The 20,829-nt window shown below is 38.8% G+C and overlaps 3 protein-coding genes across 4 annotated transcripts; 2 read left to right on the forward strand and 1 right to left on the reverse strand.

Moving 5' to 3' along the window:
* The first annotated feature begins 510 nt into the window (after positions 1-510).
* On the forward strand, positions 511-6,973 carry LOC128885494 (ubiquitin-protein ligase E3A). 2 transcript variants are annotated; one of them, XM_054139568.1, is made up of 12 exons: positions 511-1,092; positions 1,886-2,021; positions 2,094-2,274; positions 3,143-3,505; positions 3,600-3,910; positions 3,971-4,165; positions 4,243-4,542; positions 4,612-4,812; positions 4,881-5,158; positions 5,231-5,447; positions 5,544-5,779; positions 5,853-6,973. In XM_054139568.1, exons 1-12 carry the CDS (start codon positions 1,046-1,048, stop codon positions 5,971-5,973), a joined length of 2,586 nt encoding a protein of 861 aa, XP_053995543.1. In that variant the 5' UTR covers positions 511-1,045; the 3' UTR covers positions 5,974-6,973. The 2 variants fall into 2 exon arrangements, with proteins under 2 accessions (XP_053995543.1, XP_053995544.1); XM_054139569.1 differs by having other exon boundaries at positions 1,891-2,021.
* A 146-nt stretch (positions 6,974-7,119) lies between these two features.
* On the forward strand, positions 7,120-9,585 carry LOC128885499 (uncharacterized). Its single transcript, XM_054139578.1, has 4 exons — positions 7,120-7,581; positions 7,780-8,059; positions 8,886-9,142; positions 9,289-9,585. Exons 1-4 carry the CDS (start codon positions 7,429-7,431, stop codon positions 9,490-9,492), a joined length of 894 nt encoding a protein of 297 aa, XP_053995553.1. The 5' UTR covers positions 7,120-7,428; the 3' UTR covers positions 9,493-9,585.
* Positions 9,586-9,750: 165 nt separating this feature from the next.
* LOC128885493 (chaoptin) lies at positions 9,751-20,234 on the reverse strand. Its single transcript, XM_054139567.1, has 16 exons — positions 20,076-20,234; positions 19,262-19,550; positions 18,654-18,824; positions 17,711-18,186; positions 17,292-17,511; positions 16,506-16,816; positions 15,319-15,543; positions 14,961-15,182; positions 14,561-14,729; positions 13,735-14,267; positions 13,222-13,416; positions 12,864-13,148; positions 12,613-12,738; positions 12,382-12,495; positions 11,859-12,094; positions 9,751-11,784 (listed from the first exon to the last, which is right to left on the reverse strand). The coding sequence occupies exons 1-16, from the start codon at positions 20,076-20,078 to the stop codon at positions 11,493-11,495; spliced, it is 3,867 nt and encodes a 1,288-aa protein (XP_053995542.1). The 5' UTR covers positions 20,079-20,234; the 3' UTR covers positions 9,751-11,492.
* Positions 20,235-20,829: the final 595 nt, after the last annotated feature.

Here is a 20,829-nt window from a genome sequence, read left to right on the forward strand (position 1 = left end):
CTTTTGGATACGTTTGAAAATGTAATTAAAAATTGTGAAGAGGAATATATGAAAGAAATGATTATTTTAGTTTTTTTTATTAAACGTGGAAGGAGACTTTATAGGAAATTGTGTCTTGAAAAACATGAAATCAATAAAATCAATACTTTTTTAATAGGTTTCAAAGTGTAATTATAGATTACAATATAAGAAGAAAAGTATAAGACGAAACAATTGACTTCATTAATTGAGAAGCAAAAGAATTCTTTCAACATATTATAATTTCTTATTCAAAGAGATTTATGTTACCCGCTTCAGCATGGATCGCGATTAAACATCGAATACGATCGAATATGAAACGATTTACATAATTCAAATAAAAGCAGAAACGAATCAATCACTTTTTAAATCGCAGCGTGTCCGCGAAAATCGTGTTTTTCGCGCGCGATCCAGGTCACGTCGCAATGAGTTATCGAGAGATCGAGAGAACATCAGCCACGGTTCGATCGATCGAGAATCTCGATAATCGCAGCTGGCTTGTCCGTACAGAACAGTAGACAGCAGCCAAGAAGCGGCCGCAAAACGATTCGTTTTATCTCTTTCCTCGGTATTTTGACATTGACTTGAAAAATTCGCGTATCAACGGGGTCGTCGAGCTACGCGATCCACGGACATTATACTTTGTGCAACCGCGGAACAGTGTTCACCTAACCTCGACCAATACGTTCGGTTCGAGTTACGGACAAATATACCTCGAGCAAAAGCCGAACTACGGTTCTCAGTCTATCTCTTTCCCTCTCCCTTCGCCTTACTTTCCGTCTGTTCGCTCCGTCTTTCTTTTACTATTCTATTTCGAAGTGTATACATACTAGGATAGTGCGTAATACGTAGTGAAAACGTAGTTGAAGGCATCGTGGCGAAGCCGCCGACAAGAGGTCCGCTGACCAAATTTAGTGATAGTGCATAAGTGCACTTCGATATACCGATTTGTTAGAAGAAGCGGACGTGGCGAGATTTCCTGTTACGATCGAGGCGGAGGAGGCAAAATTTCGAGGATTCACGGTCTATGAACGCCAAGGGTCAAGGGGACCCTGGGGAAGATTACGCTTCCAGGTGACATCGACGTCTCACAGGAGTGCTCGTTGTCTAGAACTTTCTCGTTCTTGTAACACGTTTCTCTGCTCGCATCTCGCTCTTTTTCCTAGACGAAAGGTTTATTTTGCTTTTTGTGCGAAACGCAATATCGTTACGAATATCTACGAGCCCAGGTTATTTTTAACGTGCTTTGTTTTGGTACAACGACTCGACTCATCGACCTCGAGAAGCTGATCTCTTTCTGAACTGTCATCTTCGCTTGAGCTGGCAACGTCGCGAATCACTGCTACATCTCACCACCATGTGTTCCTAATTAAAGAATTGAGAATATTGGGATGCACAATTAGTGTTTCTGTTACTTTTGCGTCTCTTGTTTTGGCTAACTCTCCAATCGATTGGTGTTCGTTTCAATGTGAACAGAAACATTTCCATTATCCATTTCCAAGACATTGGAGACTCGCAATTCTGTGCATATTCAACATGTGACTAATATCTAACAAGAGTTTGTTGTTTACTTGGAAGGACATGCATCGATAATTTCTAGCTCTAAAATGCTATAAAAATATTAACCAAACATTGACCATAACTTTCTCATTCCTGTATCATGTTTCCCTGCTTGCTTGATCGCTCCTATTCCTAGACGATAGATTATTTACTTTTATTTTTGCAAAACGCAGTGTTATTATGACTCGACAAGTGTAGGTTATTTTTAACATGGTTTGTTTCGATGCAACATCAGCTTTGGTGTTGTTTTATATTTTCTGCATATGGAAAATATAGTAACTGTCTTGTTCTGTCATTACTTTACTAGGGTAGGAGCAGAAAGCCCTTGCAGCGACATGAAGCGTGCAGTTGCTAAACAGTTGATCGAACGGTATTTTTATCAACTTACTGATGGATGTGGCAATCCTGACTGTGACAACCAAAATTGTGCATCGAGTGGCAAAGTACATACAAATATTATTTAGACTGTTCAAGGGAAAAATATTTGGTGCCAATGCAATTTCTTTGTTGGATAGGTAACAAATCTAACTCCAAATCAAGCTGCAGCTCAAGCTATTCAATTGTTCTCGCAAGAAGCAAGACTTTGCGATGGAACTCAACCAAGTAAAGTAGCCCGAACAACTTTAGAGCCAGGACCGGCGTCAATGGCTAAGAGTTTACCAGTTAAAAGTGTAAATCCGACATGTTCGAACGAAGGTATTGCATCAAATCCCTGCGTAAATCCTGTCCCTGTAAACAATGACTCGGTAATGTTTCCTGTAAAAATGGAGATTTCCGAAAATACCAAAGAATCGGATCCCATTCCTCAAGCTCTAACATACAACAATACGCAAATTTCTTTTAAGAATAGATTTACAAGTAACAATGAAACTTGCGCTAAATTAATGTCGAATGAAAAGCCGACTATATCGCTTCCTGCCAGTAAATCAAGGATAGATAGTCATAGTACATTATGCCCATTTTCGAAAACAAATCGTAATTGCGCTTCAGTTTTAAGTAAATCGATAGTGTCGGATGAGGAGGTTTTTCTAAATATGTTAGACAGATATAATATTCGAATTCCAAATTATAATAACAATCCCGTGAATAAACAAAATAATAATAACAATAAAATCATAAAAAAAACATCGAGACGGAGCAAAATAAAACGGAAATTTCATCGTAAAAAAAAGGTATCCTCTAACACAGGAGTTCGCGTAAAAAACTGCTCTCGTTCTGTTGCAAAATTAATAATACTCAATCTGTACCTCAGATACATAGAAAGAGAAAGATATATGGATCATAAGTAGAAATAATTGAATAATTTCCCTTGTTTTTTTTTTTATGGAATCATTGTATACAAAATTGAACTAACGTTATTTATTGACTTTCGTGTAGCTGCTGTGTACATGTTAATAAATGTATTTCATTCAAAATTCTTGTTCTTTATTTATTTGTAATTTAATTTAGAAGCATTGTAATCTGGTATTAGACAAGACACGAACGATTTTATTACGAGTATCTATAATGATAAATTACTTGGAGAAATACTTGCAACAGAATAAAATTGATTTATTATTAACAGGAAAACGGGTACTATATCTCACAGAAGGGAAACTTTTGGATATAATAGAAAAATGTAAATCGGAAGGATCGTACTCGCTGTTAATTCGTACATTGGGAGAAGTGTTCTCGTCTGGGAAGGCATTGTGTCTCAGTTTTCAAAAAACTGCTAAAAATGATTCTCTGTTGACCGCGCTTCTCAACAGAGCATCAGATAGTTTGTTGAGGCCTGGCGACATGGATAAAGAAGCAATTCGATCTATTCAAGGAGAAGACAAAGAAGAAGATAGCAGTGAAGAATCGCCCACAGTTCCTAATAATGATGATACTAGCGTTGATCTACCAGCTGTCCGAAGAGCCTTTGCCGCTCTTTGGTCATTACCAGGTAATATAATTTTCGATGAAATAAAATAATAAAATAATGATTACATTCTTTTCTATGCATGTTTAATCGATCGCACTTTTCTTTTTATGTTTAGGGGAGGCATTTGAATCTGCTTTAGTCAATGCACTAGTCACTTTGGCGGATAATATCGAATTAGATTTGAGAGTGTTTCGCCTTATGGCATGGGAAAATGTGGACAGCATGTTAAATGTATTCCTCATTGTGTTTGAAATTCCTGTGCTCGGAAAGAGCGAATTTCTGGAACTCGCTCTTCACATGCTTTGTAAAGCACTCAGCTGTTTTCCTGTCGTGGCACAAGCTAAACTGGCTCGCGTATGGGCTAAACATTGTAAATCTCGACTTCTAAGTATTTTACAGGCTCTTCAAGAATTGATAACCGTCAAGGTATACATTTTAAGGTTATAAACAAGTTTAAGAGCAGACTACAAATGTTTACTTTTACAGGTAATAGGTGGATCTTTTACGCGAGATTATTGCGTTCAAGATGCAGACACTATTACCGCTCCTACGAAAGTTATGAAAATTCTATATTACGCGAGTATGTTAGCTGGTGAATTAGATGAACCTGAGTTAAATATAGATGATGATGGTGAATCTGCTAGTAACGATAAATCTGGAAGGGCGACACAGATTCCTCAGGTAAAAACATGGTAAAAGAGATTACAAAATGGTTAATTGTTATTCTTAACGCGGACAATAATTATAATTATTTAAAGGATCCATTAGCGAAAGAACTTGGATTGTCCGCACTAGACGTACGGAAACCGTTTATACCTTTTACCGACTTTTATAACGAACCGTTAAGTGATGCCATAGAAATGGATAAGGATTTCGCGTATTATAAGAGTGAGGAACCTATGAAATTTAGTTTTATGAATTACGCCTTCATTCTCACGCCTGCTACGAAGACGTTGGGGTTGTATTACGATAATCGTATCAGAATGTACAGTGAACGCCGAGTGAGCTTTTTACAAACTATTGTTGGTCAACCAACTAATCCGTATTTAAAATTGAAGGTATGTACGAACTTATAATTTTCTCGTCAAATTTGTATTAATAGTACTTCTTTGTTTTTATCAAAATAGGTTAGGAGAGATCGTTTGATAGACGATGCGTTAGTTGAATTAGAAATGATCGCGATGGAAAATCCATCTGACCTTAAGAAGCAATTAGTTGTTGAATTTGAGGGTGAGCAGGGAGTAGACGAGGGCGGAGTCTCCAAAGAATTCTTTCATTTAATCGTAGAGGAAATCTTTAATCCCGATTACGGCATGTTCACAACTCAGGTAATTTGGGTTTCAATAATCGAAGCGAACGTTTACCGTACACTTATCTGTGTTTTTGTTTATAATAGGAAGACACCCAGATGACATGGTTCAATCCAACATCATTGGAGGTTAACGCACATTTCACGCTTATAGGCGTTGTTCTTGGCTTAGCCATATACAACAACGTAATACTTGACGTGCGTTTCTCGATGGTAGTTTATCGAAAATTACTCGGTAGGAAAGGAACTTTCGCTGATTTGGAAGATTGGAGTCCTACATTGTATCGAACGTTGAAAGAATTGCTGGAGTATACCGGAGATGACATGCCGGAAACATTTATGCAAACCTTCAAAGTAGCTTATAAGTAAGTCTATAACTGATGAAGGTTATTATAATTTGAATAGCAAATAAATTAATAACTTTTTGTATATCGCAGGGATGTCTTTGGCTGGATATCTTTCCATGATCTCAAAGAAAACGGTGACGAATTATTTGTGACCCAAGAGAACAAGAAGGAATTCGTAGATCTTTATGCGGACTTTTTACTTAATAAATCAGTAGAAAGGCAATTTAAGGCGTTCAGGCGTGGTTTTCAAATGGTTACAGACGAAAGTCCGCTGGCGTTACTTTTTAGACCTGAAGAAATCGAACAAGTATGTATTAACTATTACGTTAGATAGGTTAGGTTATAGACATAACCTATAAACACGAAATGAAAATTATAATTAAACTACGAATTTTTATTGCAGCTTGTTTGCGGCAGCAAGATCTTCGATTTTGCAGAACTAGAAGCTGCTACAGAATACGAAGGAGGTTACACAGTGGACAGCGAGGCAATACGTAATTTCTGGCGAGTCGCGCATTCGTTGCCAACAGAAAGTCAACGAAGGCTTCTCCAATTCACCACTGGAAGCGACAGAGTACCGGTTGGCGGTTTGTCGAGGCTAAAGATGGTCATCGCCAGACACGGTCCAGACTCAGATAGGTACGAGCTATGACAGATCGCGGTTTCTTATCGTAATTGTAAGTCGATGCTAACATATTTTCTAATTTTTCAGACTACCGATAGCTCACACGTGTTTCAACGTCTTACTGTTGCCGGACTATAGTACAATAGAAAAATTGCAAGATCGTTTGTTGAAGGCGATCAACTACTCAAAGGGTTTCGGCATGTTGTAAATGTGCGCAAAAGTTTCGGTATCTCCCCCAGTCTTTCAGAGTGTCATCGAGTCCCCGAAACACGGGATCGGTGAATCTCTCTCTTTGCCCCGCTGAATGGACGTATTTATTCGAAAATTTATGCAAACGTTACGAACCAAATCCCGCTTTCGTACAATGGTTCATAAATAATTAAATAAATTCGCCCAATTGATACCGAGAATACCTCGCAAAAAACGATCGTTGTCCTCCAATGCGTTTTCCCCGCACAAGCGGCAACAGGAATTGCTGTACAAAAAAAAGATAAAAGAAAAAAATACGAAATACAAATTTTCACGCGGTATACGCTTTGAATTTCCTCGCACTACTATTGTTTAAGCGCCAAAGCAGACTAACGCACCTCGACGAGTCTTGCCGTGATGTTTCTCTGATATTTCGTACTTTTACTGCTCACGATTACGGGACAGTGAAGAACGTCGGCTTCGAAGTTGCTGTGACTCGTCTCTCGATGTTATCCTTAATGAAAGAAAGCAAGCAAGACAAAAAAAAACCAACATAACACAGTACACACAGCTTAAGAATAAATAGTGAGATGCGCGACTGTGATGAGTGTGAAAGTGTACTGAAAATGATGAGTCGGAATTTGTAGAAATATATATTATTTGTAGATTTAATGGATCCTAGTTGGTACGATGATGAAAATCAAGCCGAGAATACCCCTGTTTAACGTCGTGCGCGCTGTACACAAGATCAATTTTGTAATTACGTAGAGAGAACGCAGAATCATGATCGCTGATGTTTCTTTCCTCGCGTTTTGTTTTTTTCTATGTGACTTCTGTTATTTGGTTTTCTCTAACATCATATTTTACTTCGATGAATACGATTAGTGTCTGATAATCTATATGTATACACGAGAATGGATTTGTATAAACATTTGTAATCGGCGGCTTTCTCAATGAAACTGCTCCACGTTGTCGGCTGTCTATTGTTAGTCACGTGACAATAAAGTTCTATTGAATAACCCGTGCGCCATTTATTTTCGCAGCAAGCTATAATCGGATCAAGCTCAATTGACCGCTCGAAGCGACTTTTCTGACTGTAAAGTGCACCAGACGCAACACCTTTACGTTAGATTCACGTAACAATCAGAGATGAAATGGTGGGGGTAAGAAAAACGATATGTGGTGGGGATGACTCTCCAATGACCTTGAGCGGGTCAGTTGATTTTGTTCCCACTATAAGGACTCAAAAGAATTTATAGCAAATCGAAAAGTCGATTTAAATGAATCGCACTATACATGTATACTTCGTTGTCAGGTGACGTTACGTATCGGCGGATAATTTCATTCGTTTTGTGAATGTGAACGTTCTTCTCGAACGAATGGACATAAAAATTAACTGATATTTTCGTCGTCGTTTACGACAATAAAATTGTAATCGGTGTTTAAAATCGTGCGTAGTTGAAAATTAGCGATTATGCGTACCGACGGAGGTCCAACTGCGATCCGTGTGTCCTGTTCTTTGAATATGAGTGATTTACAAAGTCAGAACAGTTTCGATTTTGTACCAAAGTCTGATTATAACGAGAAATGGCATCTGGAAAATAAATGTTTTTTTCATAATCAACAAGTAAAACGAGAAATCATGACTTTAAACACTTTGAATCCTGTTTCACACTTTTATACATTTTGTTTGGATCACACCATAATTATTTCCATTCTTTTTAACATTACTTTGCTTTACATAAATTCTGAATTTCCTGCTGTCAAATTTTTGATCTATAAACAGTTTTTATTAAAACTCTCTACATTTTGCATCCTTTAATAGTTTCTAGATGGTAGTAAATGTGATATGGAAAATAGCTATGTGAAAGATCAATCGCCGTGCAATGCTTATCCACATTCGGACGAGAAATTCAAATTTAAAACGGATGGGAATGCTTTAAGCCAGATATCAGGCGATTGGAAATACGACGAGTTGATCGATCATACCTTGTCGGATAACATCATCCATGAGGCCGTTATCCCCGATTGGAAATGGAAAACTCCTTACAGCGTTTCGGATCTGGATCGATCGAATCAGTGGAAAGACGGTGATTTCGCTTCAGGTAAATTTTGATAGGTAAATTTATCAAGCAAGACAGACGTGGCTTCTTGGCTTTCATTTTTTTTGCTGACTTGACTATTATCTTAGATTAATTAAAACAAATGCTTGTGTTTGATTCCTGTTAATTTTCTCAGAGTTGTATCTAGAAATCCACTTGTCATTTTGTCCAAAAGAATTTTAAAAAATTGTTTGTCGTTTATTCTTAAACTATCCTTCTTTAAAACATTTAAACTATCACCGTTTCTCTTGTGGATTCCCGTTTTTTTCGCTTTAACTTTAATTAAATAAAAATAAATTCAAATTTCCCGCCGGAATTTGTGTCGCCATCTAGCGGTTAAAAGGCCGAACTATTTTTCGGAGTATGGTCAGCGCCTCTATCGGGAAAACGCTCAAGTTTGTCCTCGATAGTTCCTTTTTTCACCGCTAGATGGCGCTTTTTCGTGGTAATTTACCGACAGCTGTCGGTACGTTACCAACATGTCGGTAAATTACCACGAAAAGCGCCATCTAGCGGTGAAAAATGGAACTATCAAGGGCAAACTTGAGCGTTTTCCCGATAGAGGCGCTGACCATACTCCGAAAAATAGTTCGGCCTTTTAACCGCTAGATGGCGACACAAATTCCGGCGGGAAATTTGAATTTATTTTTATTTAATTAAAGTTAATTAGAAGTATTTGTGGATTCTATTGAGTAGACAAAGAGTCTTCTTCGTGTAAATTAGTACAGTAATCAATTTATGTTTCATTAGCGACTTGTACCTACCAGGGACTATTTTATACTATTAGAGATATGGGTGTATTAAATATGAAATAGTCTTCTTTTCGAAGGGAATGATATTTCAACGAGTTTGTTGCCGAATCCGTGCAATAAAATAGAAAGCTGTTACGAGGATTCTGCTATAATCGACACGAAAACGAACTACTTGCACAATTTCCGAGAGTACCTGGTTAATTATCAAGAATCGTGCGGCGTTCCACGAACAGAATATTCTTTTTCGGCTCTGATCAGGATAATGGGTCAAGCGACTGGTCGATCTCTCCTCGCTCTATTATACGTGATGTTGAACGTCATACCTGTTGCTGAGGTCATAAAAATTATTTTTTTTATGCATTTTCAAGTTTAAAATAAAAAATTTTATTTAATTTGTTTTAAGCATAAAGTAATTAAAGGAGAACCTAATTTAAAACTTCTTCTATGTTTCTATCCTACTGAAAATTCGTTCTATTTAAGGTGTTCCTGTACATATTGCGGTTCATTCTGGACAAAATTATCAGCATAAGGAACAGCAAGGACTTACGTCAGACGATAATTCGATGCATCGTGTTTACAACTGAATTGTTCAGTATATACATCTGTTTAATATTTATATTTGGATTTATCGTCTTACCCATTATGCAAATGGTAATTAGCATAACTGCAAAGATCATGCTATAGAATTAATGCCAATCATCTTGTTTTTCAAAGTCATTCAGAAAAAAATATTGTATTGATTTTTACTTTCGTTAACATTGTGCGAAGGTCCGATGTTTTGTTTTATTCGAAGATTTATACACCAGCGAGTACATCTGCTTTACTTTGTTAATGTTATTTACTGTTTTGTCTATTTCATTCTATTTTACCAATGTTATGTACCGAAAGAATTAATGTTCATGTACATTAAAGATGGAAGGTTGTAAATAATAACGGAAAACGTTTCTCGTATATTCGGTGCAATTTTATTAAAAAATGTCGTGTCGACGGCATGTATGTATTTGCAAGCGAATATTCTGTTTTTTGTTTTTTTTTTTTAACAGATAGGTATAAAATCCTTTTACTGTCGAGTTACAGGACATCATTTGAGAACGTATGTTAAAGTCTGTCTGATCTTACGCTCGATATATTCTCTGATCCTTTCGAATATTAAATCAGGATGCCTTTTACATCCTGGCGATTAAACGAAACGTTGAAACACGTTTCTTGTCGAATTAAAACCTCGCGAAACGAAGAAAGTGAGTATCTTTTTACAAGAGATTCGAAAAACAGAAGGAATTGCAATCTTCTTCTTCAAAAATTGACAAAATGGTGTCTAAAATTTGAAAAGTTTCGCCTTTCGAAAGTCAATACCCATTTGTCGTTGTAAAAATACGTATTAGTATGGATATATTTTTATGTTCGCGAGATCTTAATTCAACGACAATATGGCGCGAAGGAAACGAGGAGTCGAATACGACGCTACTGTGTTACTTTTATACAACGATCCCAAGAAGAATAACTAATTACTACGAAATGAGTGAAACCTCAATTCCTGCTGATTCCGATGATTTACACTTTGTACGAGTATCTGAATATTCATTTGACAGTCTCATTGATTTGAAGCGTGCTGCTCAAGGCGAAGAAACGAAGGGATGTGCAGAAACTTCATTTTCTCTACGACGCGTCGGATTAGGATGCAGGTCTAGAAACTATTTCGTGGAAAAAAGTTGGGAATGTCGTTGAAACAACGATCGTGGATGTGATCACGTTTGTGCGAATAGCGTAAACCCTAGGATAATTTCTGCAGTCTTTCCATATCCCTTTTGGGTCTTTTACGATCTTTATATACTTCTAATATAACTTCTTTTATACTTTCATAATTATAATATCATGTTAATGTACCTTTTATCGTGTTTATATGAATAGACTAGAATCAGTAAAGATCCCAGAAATGCTCCTAGGGTTAAGCAATGACCGCATCATGAGCATCGATAACTAAAATCATCGTCGAGAATGATAAATGGATATCACCGAGTCACTATACTCGAAGGTTATTAAAATTACCTGTGAATAAGTAAACTACCGCTACTTATAAATACTGATACTTATCGCTAAGTAAATCCGAATACGTTGGTATATACGTACACATCGCTGAAATGATTTAATATTACATTATGATTATTCAATGGCTTCTCGCGTACAGCGGCGTGCAAATATTTCCAAAGTGTGCCTTCTCGAGCTTCGCTTTAGAATAATACAGAAAAACCTTTTATTTATTCAGAAGAAATATTTCTTTCTTCGTAGTAGAACTATAGACGCAATTATCTGATGAGTTTTGCACGTCGTTGTACAATATTCTTGTCACCATAAACAAACGCAATCACATCTGTGTTCTTTGGTTGCTGAAAACGAAAATTAACAATTTCAAATTGTACACACGTCTAATACAAAATTCTTCTTTGAAAAACATTATTATTATCTGTAATAATAGACGTTTAGAACTTTTAAATTCTATCAGAGCTCGAAACGTTTATGATTTCTAATGATGATGTTTGTACCGTCTACGATGTCTTTTCTGTTTAAAAATGAAATAAACAAATACTGCACTGGAACATTTGCATTTCGAGGCACCGGTGCGTCGTGAGGAAAAGAACGGTGACCGAGCCGAAAAGTGTGAAATTCGAGTACACGAAGATTTGTACTCAGTAAATCGCTGCCGCGAGGATGACGCCGCAAAGCAGAGCGAGACGATGAGGAGCTCCGACGTATCCAGCCCCACCCCACCCGCACTCTAGATCATCTTTCAGTGCTTCCAGCACGGAAATGTTGTTTTTGTTCATGCAAAACGTTTCTCGGAGATCGTCGTCCCAGTTATTGTTCCAGCAGTCGAACTCGTCGTCCTCTTCGTCCCTTTCGAAATTCTTAAACTCGCTGTAAGTGCTGCACCGGTCCTCTTGGTACTGTCTGTGCTTCCTTTGCCATGTTTCCATCCATCTGGAACAGAGAGCTCTCATTTCTGAAGTGCTCGTTTCAACTCGTTCGTATTTAAATAAAGAAGAGGGCCTCACCCAATATCGCAGTCGCAAGTGAAGTAACTTCCTGTCACCGTGAGCTTCATCAGAAACCGTTTCCCAGGAACTCCCGGTTTGTACCCATTCGAGGGATTATGGAGCGTCCGTACGTCGCTGTGATGAAGATGAACGGTTACGTTTCTCACCCATTCCGCGTTCTCGAACATCATCTTCGGTACGCTATCCACGCTGGTATTGTACATCCCGAAATTCAAGTGTGGATTCCTTATTCCCTAGAAAAAATACAATTTCTCCAGAGCCTTCGTCAAGTCTAAGTACCAGAGCCATTGGAAACCTGAGCAATATGGTTTCTGAGTGAATTCAATGTAATCAATTAAAGATGAACTCTTTGAAAATATTTTACTGGTTTCAATTCTTTGATATTGTATAAAAATTTATAAAGTACAAAACGAATTCTTTGTATTCGTCTGTCTTTCTCGTACATCATTTAACATTACGGGGCATTAAGTATTGCAGTAATATTTTTTAACTGTTTCAGAGAAATATTACAAATGCGTACTCGTAGTATATCTATGTGTATGTTCTTCAGAGCTCGACCGGTCAACGTTATGTTGAACAATTTGTAAGGGAACTTTCCTTTCATCTCTTTTTCCAGATCCGTGTCATTTTGTACCTGAAATCAAAACATTCGATATCTAAGCTTCCCTCGACTTTTTATAAATTAGTGACTCGACACCGTGTATGTATCCTGATTGGAATACTCGAAGTGCAAAATTAATTTTAGACCTACGTCGATGACTAGATGCCTCAGGCCATGGTTGTACTCTAAGATGTTGGGGAAGTTGAAATTCTTCACGCCGTTGTAAGCGGTTATATATAGCTTGCGAAGTTTGGTGGCTTTGCAGAGAGCGCCTGACTGCAATCCAAGAAATATTTATATTTCAATCGAAGGGAACTCGATGTTTAAAATTAACAAAATATTAGCAGTACAAGTATTAGGACCATTGAAAGCTCAAACATTCCAACGAAAAGAAGACTTACTTCAAACGTCGACAGAGACAACCGTCTTATGTCCAGTTCCTCGAGGCTGTCGGCGATTCCTAAGAAACTAGTGTTGGTGACAGCTGTGATGGGATTGTCCGCGAGACTGAAGGTTTTCAGTTCGGGGAGGGTGTGCGTGATCAGTGGCACCACCGTCAGATCGTTGGCACTCAGGTCCAGGTAGTGTAGGGACGTCAAGTTCGATGCCATCTCTGGCGGTATCGATGCCAGCTCGTTGTGCGCCAGGTACAACGTTTGTAGTCGTCGCAGCGGCAAGTCTGGCACCTAAACATAACATCTTCGCTATTACGCGAATCCTTGTTTCCCGATACTGGATGCTTGTTTTTATAATACTTGCACTCAAGAGCGAAATATTGCTCAAATCTAGATAAAGGAGCGAGTCCTCTAAACCGTGGAATGTTCTTCCGCGAGACTCCAGGAGCAGCTGTTTGTTGTGACTCAAGTCGAGATGAGTCAGGTAGGGCATGTCGGAGAACACCCCATCGTCGAGCCTGATCAATCGATTGTAGGACAGGTCTAGCCACGTTAAACTCTGAAATAAATCATTGAGTAGGGTTCATTCACTTTTTATTAATTTTTGGGTGCGTTAAAAGTTTGGCACGGAAAGGAAGTGGAGATCTACAGTGGAGATAAAGAAAGAGATTAACCCTTGATAACCCTTATATTTTCCTCAAGCTACACATTTTTGAATCTATCACCAACGACCCAACCCAACCTGCCCAAAGCATTAAATAAAGCTAATTTGCGTGGTGCGTTCGGCACTCCTAATATTGAATTTAAACTCCCCAGACGTGTTTAGGAATCCCTAGAATGACCGTGCAAGTTTATATAAAGGCTGAGCGAAACGAACTCGTAATCTGAATATGCCGTCGGTGGTGTGAATCCCCGACAGCGAGTTCCAAGACATGTCCAGCATGGAGAGACTCGCAGCAGCGGAAATTGAAAAGGTCTTCATTGGCAGTCTCATGAACTGATTATGAGAAAGATCCAGGCTCTCGATGTTCGTGTCCAAGAACATGCTGTCAGGCAGTGTTCTCATTTTGTTGTGGGAGAGGTCGACGATCCTCAGCTTCTTCAGGGGCCTGAAAGCTTCAGCTGGTAACTCCATGAGCTCGTTCCACGAGAGGAACAGGACCTGGAGGTTCTTCGTGTTCCTGAAGCAGTCGAAGTCGATCTCCAATAGGTCGTTGTGGCTCAGATCGAGCCACTGCAGGTGAGGCATGTTCCCGAAGACACCTTGGGTGACGTTGGTCAGTTGGTTGTGGGACATGTGCAGGTGTGTTAACGAGTACTCCACTGGTTTGAAGTAGTACTTCATTATGTCCGAGATGTTGTTGTAGCTAAGGTCGAGGACCTTGATGTTTGACTGTATCGAGCCACCAACTGCGAGGCAACGAAGAGACTATTATTACTATTATTATTATTATAAAATACATGGTATAAAGTAATTATTTACTTATTGGATCGATAAATAAACGTGTCAACGATCCCGCTAGGGAGGAGCGAAGTCTTAACATTCGGTTGGATTGCGTAAGGGAAGCAAACGAAGGCCGGAAGTAGCATCGATTCCAATTTGTAAACAACGGGGTTTCATCGACTTTCATTTAGGGGGCTTAGGGAAATCTTTTTACGGTCGTTAAACGAGGTTCGTGGAAAGTATTTAACAAAGGGCTTACTGGTGGTAGCAGGCGTAAACGTGGTGCTATTAATCCAAAGTTTTGGGATCTCGTTGTGGCTTGCGTTGACTTTGAACGAGGACAGTGTTCCCACTTGATCGAACGAGGCAAAATCGAACTCGCTCAGATCGTTGTACGCGAGGTCGAGGAACTCTAAATCCGGCAGATTCTGTAACACATAAAATAATAGTAATAACTAGAATTATTTACTACTTTTCAGTTGTCATTATTTCCTTGTTACAATTTATTAACCATTCGATTTTCTATTATAAATACAGTCAGTCCCATTAATCTCAAATTTATTCACGTGCATATTAATAATGAAACATTTATTTGGAAATATTAAGCTTACCATTTAATTTAGACAAATTTGAATATACATAGAGAGTACGAGACTCACCTGGAATGCTTCGTCCGTGATGTCCTTTATTTTATTGCCACGCAGGTTAATGTACTTGAGCAGCTTCATATTCATAAACCCTCGTCTTTCGATTCTATCTATAGCGTTATCCTCTAAATTTATCGTCGATAATCTGGGCAGGTCGACGAACGTGTGGGTTTGAATTGTTTGGATCTTGTTGAACGCGAAATTCACTTCCTCGAGGGACGAATGTATGTCACCCTGTAGAACAGAAAAATCATTGATCTAACTATACTGGTAGAATAACTGTACGTAGAATTAATATTTCAATTAAGTCGCTTAACTTTGAGGAGTGTGGCAATACAAGGGAGAGAAATTGTGACCCGAAGAACTTTACCTGGAACGTGCCCTTTCTGATGCTATCGATTTCGTTATCCTGCAACTCGATTCGTTTGATCCTCTTCATGAAATGGAACGACGTGTCTGGCATGGATTTAATTTTGTTGTTGCTGAAGTCCAGATGTTGCAGATTCGTCAGGAACTTGAAGGGTGAGTTCGGTATCTCGGAGAAAGAAGATGACAGGCCGTGAGACATTCTTAACGTCAGAAGAGAATGACCCACCTAACAAAATATATTAATCAGACCATTTCAAATTTGTGTTATAGTATAAGAAGAAATCTGTCTAATTTGCTGTTCGAGACAAAATAAATATTATTAACAGAACTTAATAGCAATGTAAAATATTTTTACTTAAACTGCATTTATAAATGATTGAATGCATAAGCATAGAATTAATTTCTGCATCTAATATATTTTTTTCTACTATAACAGGTATTTCAAACTCGTGGTTATTATCGATGCGAAAAGAAATTGTTTAGCGAATTAGGATAAGACTTATCACGACAACGTCCTAGACCGTTAATACCTAATGCTTTTCGAACGACAACTTCAGTTTCCGATACACGTGAAACGTTATGATGTCTGATGCTTCTAAACGGGTCAAGTATTTGTTACACTTTATTGGAATTATCCGTGGCTATCAAGGCCTTTACGTATGCCATTCGAATCTAGTTCAATTAAATATTAAGGTAAATAACTGATTCTCATCGATCGAGTGCACTGCGAGTTTGTATGGTTGCGGCTATTAGAAATGCAACTAGCATAACTCGAAAGGCCAATGAGTCGTTTGTCTCTCTTCCAACGAATCGTAGAAGAGAATCGTAACAATGGCAATGAAAATCTGCAGATCGAATTTCGTATATTGTAAAATAAGACAATGGAGCGAGACAGGTGAAAATCGGGTCCTGGATTTCGAATAAATCGAAATTTGACTTTGATTTGCTCCAGAATTGATTGCAAAAGTAATTCTCAATCTTCATCACTGAGAAAACAGAAAATTTCTTTTTCATCTGTCAGAGGATTACTTTCGAGTCATAAACCCAGCTTTAATCGCTTTGATGTCGAAATGAAAATTCTTTTCAGTCTTCAACGGTTGGATTTGATGAATTCGTCGCGTCGAGACGTAATGGAACAAAGTAACTTTCTTTTTCTCAAGTAAAATTGAAGAAAAGCGATGGAATTACCTCCGAGAAGGCCTCGTTCTCTATCGATGAGATGGCATTCTCTGAGAAATCTAGGTACTTGATCCCTCGAACGTGCATGAAAGCGTGGCTCTTGATGGTGTTCAAATTGCTCTTAACGATGTGAAGCTCCTTGATATCCATTCCGTACTCCATGAAATCCTCCGGGGATAGTGTCGACTGTGGCATCCTCGAGATCGAAAGGAATCGCATGTTCCTCATCTGTCTTAGATCCTGAAGGGACACCACGCTGTTCTCCTTCCCGCTCAGGTCCAGATTGTACAGGGAGTATTGGAAACCGTTGAACACCTCCACTGATAACGCGTTGTCAACCAAACATATCAAGTAAATCAGCAAATAAATATAGTACTGTGTCGAATTTACAACACATACAAATACGTAATTCGCAATTGAACATTTTAGACACTATGCGTAGTATCTTTCGTCATCAAGGTTTCATTTATCAGTTTCGTGTATACACATCTTTCGTAAATAAACGTCAAATTATAAGAACGTATACACACGTTTATGCACGTATGTATATACACACTCAAATAAATACTTTTATATCGAACATGTGTTCGTCCTTTATAAAAAATCAAGAAATAATAATTATTATTAGTAGTAGGAACGTCAAATAACCAAACTTCATTCGAAAATAATTCAGCGAAAATAATCGAGTGTGCCATAAGAAAGAAGTGTCTATTGAATGTACGAACCAATAGGAATGAAATGATGATTGAAATGGCAGTAGGATAGTAGGATACATTATGGGATTTTTCATCTTACCTGGAGAGAAGGTCTGGATCTTGTTTTCGCGGAAACTGAGAGTCCGCAGAAAATCGTATTCCTGGAAGATGGGGCTCGGAAGAGCGGTGATATTGTTTCCAGAGAGATCTAGCAGTTCCAAGGACGATTCCAGGCCTGCAAAGTCCGCGGAATCGACATCCATTAGGTCGCAATCGGTGAAGTAGAGTTCTCGTATCCTCGAGTCCCTGAATGCGCCCTCCTGAAGCGCATCGTTCAAATTTTCAGCTACTTTTCATCAGAGTCTTTGATTAATGATAAATACTACCATTTCGACGCATTCATCGATACTTAGAAATCATTAATTACATTTCTTTTTAGTACTTTCACTTATTATTATCATTTTAATATATGTATGTATATGTTTGCATCAACAGTGTGACTTTCACTTTCAACCCTACCTCGATCAAGGTCAGAGGATTCCCGTCGAGGTAAGTCCTGTTGACCTTGAAAAAGTGCTGAAAGTCGCCAGGCATGAGAACTTCGATCTGATTGTAGTCCAGCCTCAGAGTATCCAAGGACAGTTGAAGCCCCCTGATCTCTGGCTCCTGCTGAGGGTTCAGCATCCTGGAGATCCTGTTGTAGCTCAGATCGAGGATCTTTATTCTCTTCAAGGACGACAGCTGCGAGTAGGGGATGTTGGGCAGTTGATTTCCATTTAGGTAGAAATGCACCAGATGAGCCATGCCGTCCCTGAACACCGAAGGATCGATCTCCTTCAGGTTGTTCTCCCTCAGATCGAGCATGTCCAAGTACGTGAGGCCAGCGAACGCGTCAGCTGGAAGTCTGTCGATAGCGTTTCGCCCCAGTCGCAGCTTCTGCAGAGAATTCTCCAGGCCTCGCCAGTTATCCGATGCTATCTTGGATATCTTGTTGCCTGTCGAGGTAACGAGTGCATTCCACGTGGAGCTCATAGGGGGAAGGTATTGTTGCAAGGAGTTGTTCAAATTACTAGGCTCTAATAATCAGGGAAATCAAAAGGGAAATATGTTTCTGGTTTGAGGAAGCAATGTTAGATGGTGTTTCTAACTAATACATCAAAGTTGGAAAATTTAACAACTTCAGACGATTTTGCATTGTATTTTTATGTTTTCATTGTGTAAAAATGTCACATTCCATAAATGTTATATTCTATATATTCTGAAATGCAATAGAAGCATGTAAAACTATATGCAATTATATAGAATGAAATATTATGAAATATACGACTGACTGTATAATTGCATATAATTCTATGTGTTTCTGTCGTATTTTCCACATGTTAAAAATCAGTTTAAGATAAATTGGCCCCTCCTCGAGTCGTGCTACGAAGGAGGACATCGAAGGTATCGAAAGAGGAAGTACCTGTCAGATCGAGAAGTTGCAACTTCTGCAAATGCCTGAACGACCTGCTGGGCACCCTCTCGAGGCGATTGTAGGGTAATTCGAGCTCCCATAACGATCTCTCAAGCCCTAGGAAAGCTTCGTCCGGGATGTCGGCCAGGGGATTATGCTTGATCCGTAGGTTGTAGAGACCTGAGAGATAGGGGAGCACCGTGTGCGTGAAAACTGAACTGCCACGTATCGTTTGTCTGTAACGTAATCGATGACGGCCGGCCGATGCCCTTTAACCCCTATTTCCTTATGCTCCTACACGGTAATCTCTTAAAATGATCAGTGTACTGAGAGATTCTGGCACCCTGGTATAAACTGCAGGTCCTTTACCAACAAATGATCCAAATAAGAGGAAAATGATGGAAAAGAAATATATCTTTGATAAATAATTGATAAGGAATATTTTTTATTTGGATGCATTAGTGCAGTTTCAACGTATGTATTTGCACTTGTGTCTTTTAAATGGAACCTTGCATCCTTTTTACAGAAATCGATTCTTCTCTGAATAAATTAATGTTGTAATTGAGTAGTAATGTGATAGTTAAATGTGGTAATCGAGTTTGTGGCATTCTTGGTACCTGTGTTCATGAGAAATTGCGGCTGCAGAAACATCAGTCCATTGTTCTCCAATTGCAGCATGAACACCTTCGAGGAGTTGATTGGCTGAGGTATCCGCGGCATGGGAACGTTGTAACAGGTGACTATACCGAGATCGGGGATGGCTTTCGAGCAAGTGCACAGGGGGTTGAAGAAGCACGGCGGATACTGCACGGGCAATTCATGCATCCTGACCACGGACGCCCACGTCATTAGAATCAGTGTGACGATCACCATAACGTACCCCAGTCTCACCATCGTTGCCAAATTCTGCGAATCAATCAATCTTCGTTTGCGAAATACAAACTTGGGTTAAGTCTTTTGGACAATTTAGCGTTGGGATTTTTCGCTAAGAGAAGTAACATTTTGTTGTGCTTCATAAATATAATAGTAGAAAATAGTTGTCTACGAAACTAAATAATTAACACCGTATTCTTGGGCGTGCAAAGGCCATTGAAGAGTTCACGAGTTCATCACCCCAAAGTGCAATTCCTTGAAGGTGCTCAAGCAATCGAGTCGAACAAGTATTATTCCGTCGTTGCTAGTGATTTTCAATTGTTGTCCCCCGCATCACCTACACATCATTCCCTATATATTCTACAGCAAACAAAGGTTCCAATTTCGATACTTTCATTGCGTTCAATATCCAAACACACTCTATATACCTAAACACCGATCTCTAAGCGCCAGACAACAGAAATCGAGCACAATTTTCGTTTTTACAACTTGAAATTGCTAACTTTTTTCACTGTCCTTTGCACATCCACCGTTCAACGGATCGACGAATCAAATTACCATGATATTCCTTGGATCGAAGGAGCGCGTATCTATCTATCGGTGACTCGCGATCGTCGCGGTTCGATCGCGATGATCACACTAAGGATTCTACCAGCCAAGTGGCCGCCGGCACCCTGTCTAATAAGGCTTCGGGAGTGCTGAACAGTTTCGGTGCTTCTCTTTACCCGATTATGAGGACGGTATTCCATTAGGCAGCGAGTGAAAATAATCGCGAAAAGCATCAGTGAATGCCCATGCTGCGGCTATAGTTATTCGAAACGTCGCGGTGACGACGCTGGCACGTGGAGGATGATGACATCGCGACGAAACGGATTTCGCGCGATGGCACGCTGCACCAGCGTGATTTTAACATAATAAACATTTGTTTACCGATGAGACTCCCCTATTTCGTCGAATTTTTCTATTCTTAAGTACTCAACCCTTTACGGATTATTCATCCGACGTTTAGATTCAAAAATAAAGAATAAAAACTTAAAAGTCATTTTTCAGTTCCAGTTTTCAGTTTATTATACAGAATTCGTGTTTAACTCTTTATGCAGGTCCAAGGTGAGCGGTCAAACATTATAACGATTGGATGAGTATTTATTGGACCATACCAAATAGCTTAATAAGCTTGTTAAGCTGTTCTGTATGGTCCAATAAATACTCATCTAATAACATATTATCAACGATAACCAAAGGAGCAATAAATCGAATTTATCAGCGAATTTATATTTCGATATACAACTATTTTGCTAAAATTAACCTGCTA

The sequence above is a fragment of the Hylaeus anthracinus genome, unplaced genomic scaffold (assembly GCF_026225885.1).
Source record: "Hylaeus anthracinus isolate JK02 unplaced genomic scaffold, UHH_iyHylAnth1.0_haploid 11981, whole genome shotgun sequence".
In the NCBI taxonomy this organism is placed as follows: domain Eukaryota; kingdom Metazoa; phylum Arthropoda; class Insecta; order Hymenoptera; family Colletidae; genus Hylaeus; species Hylaeus anthracinus.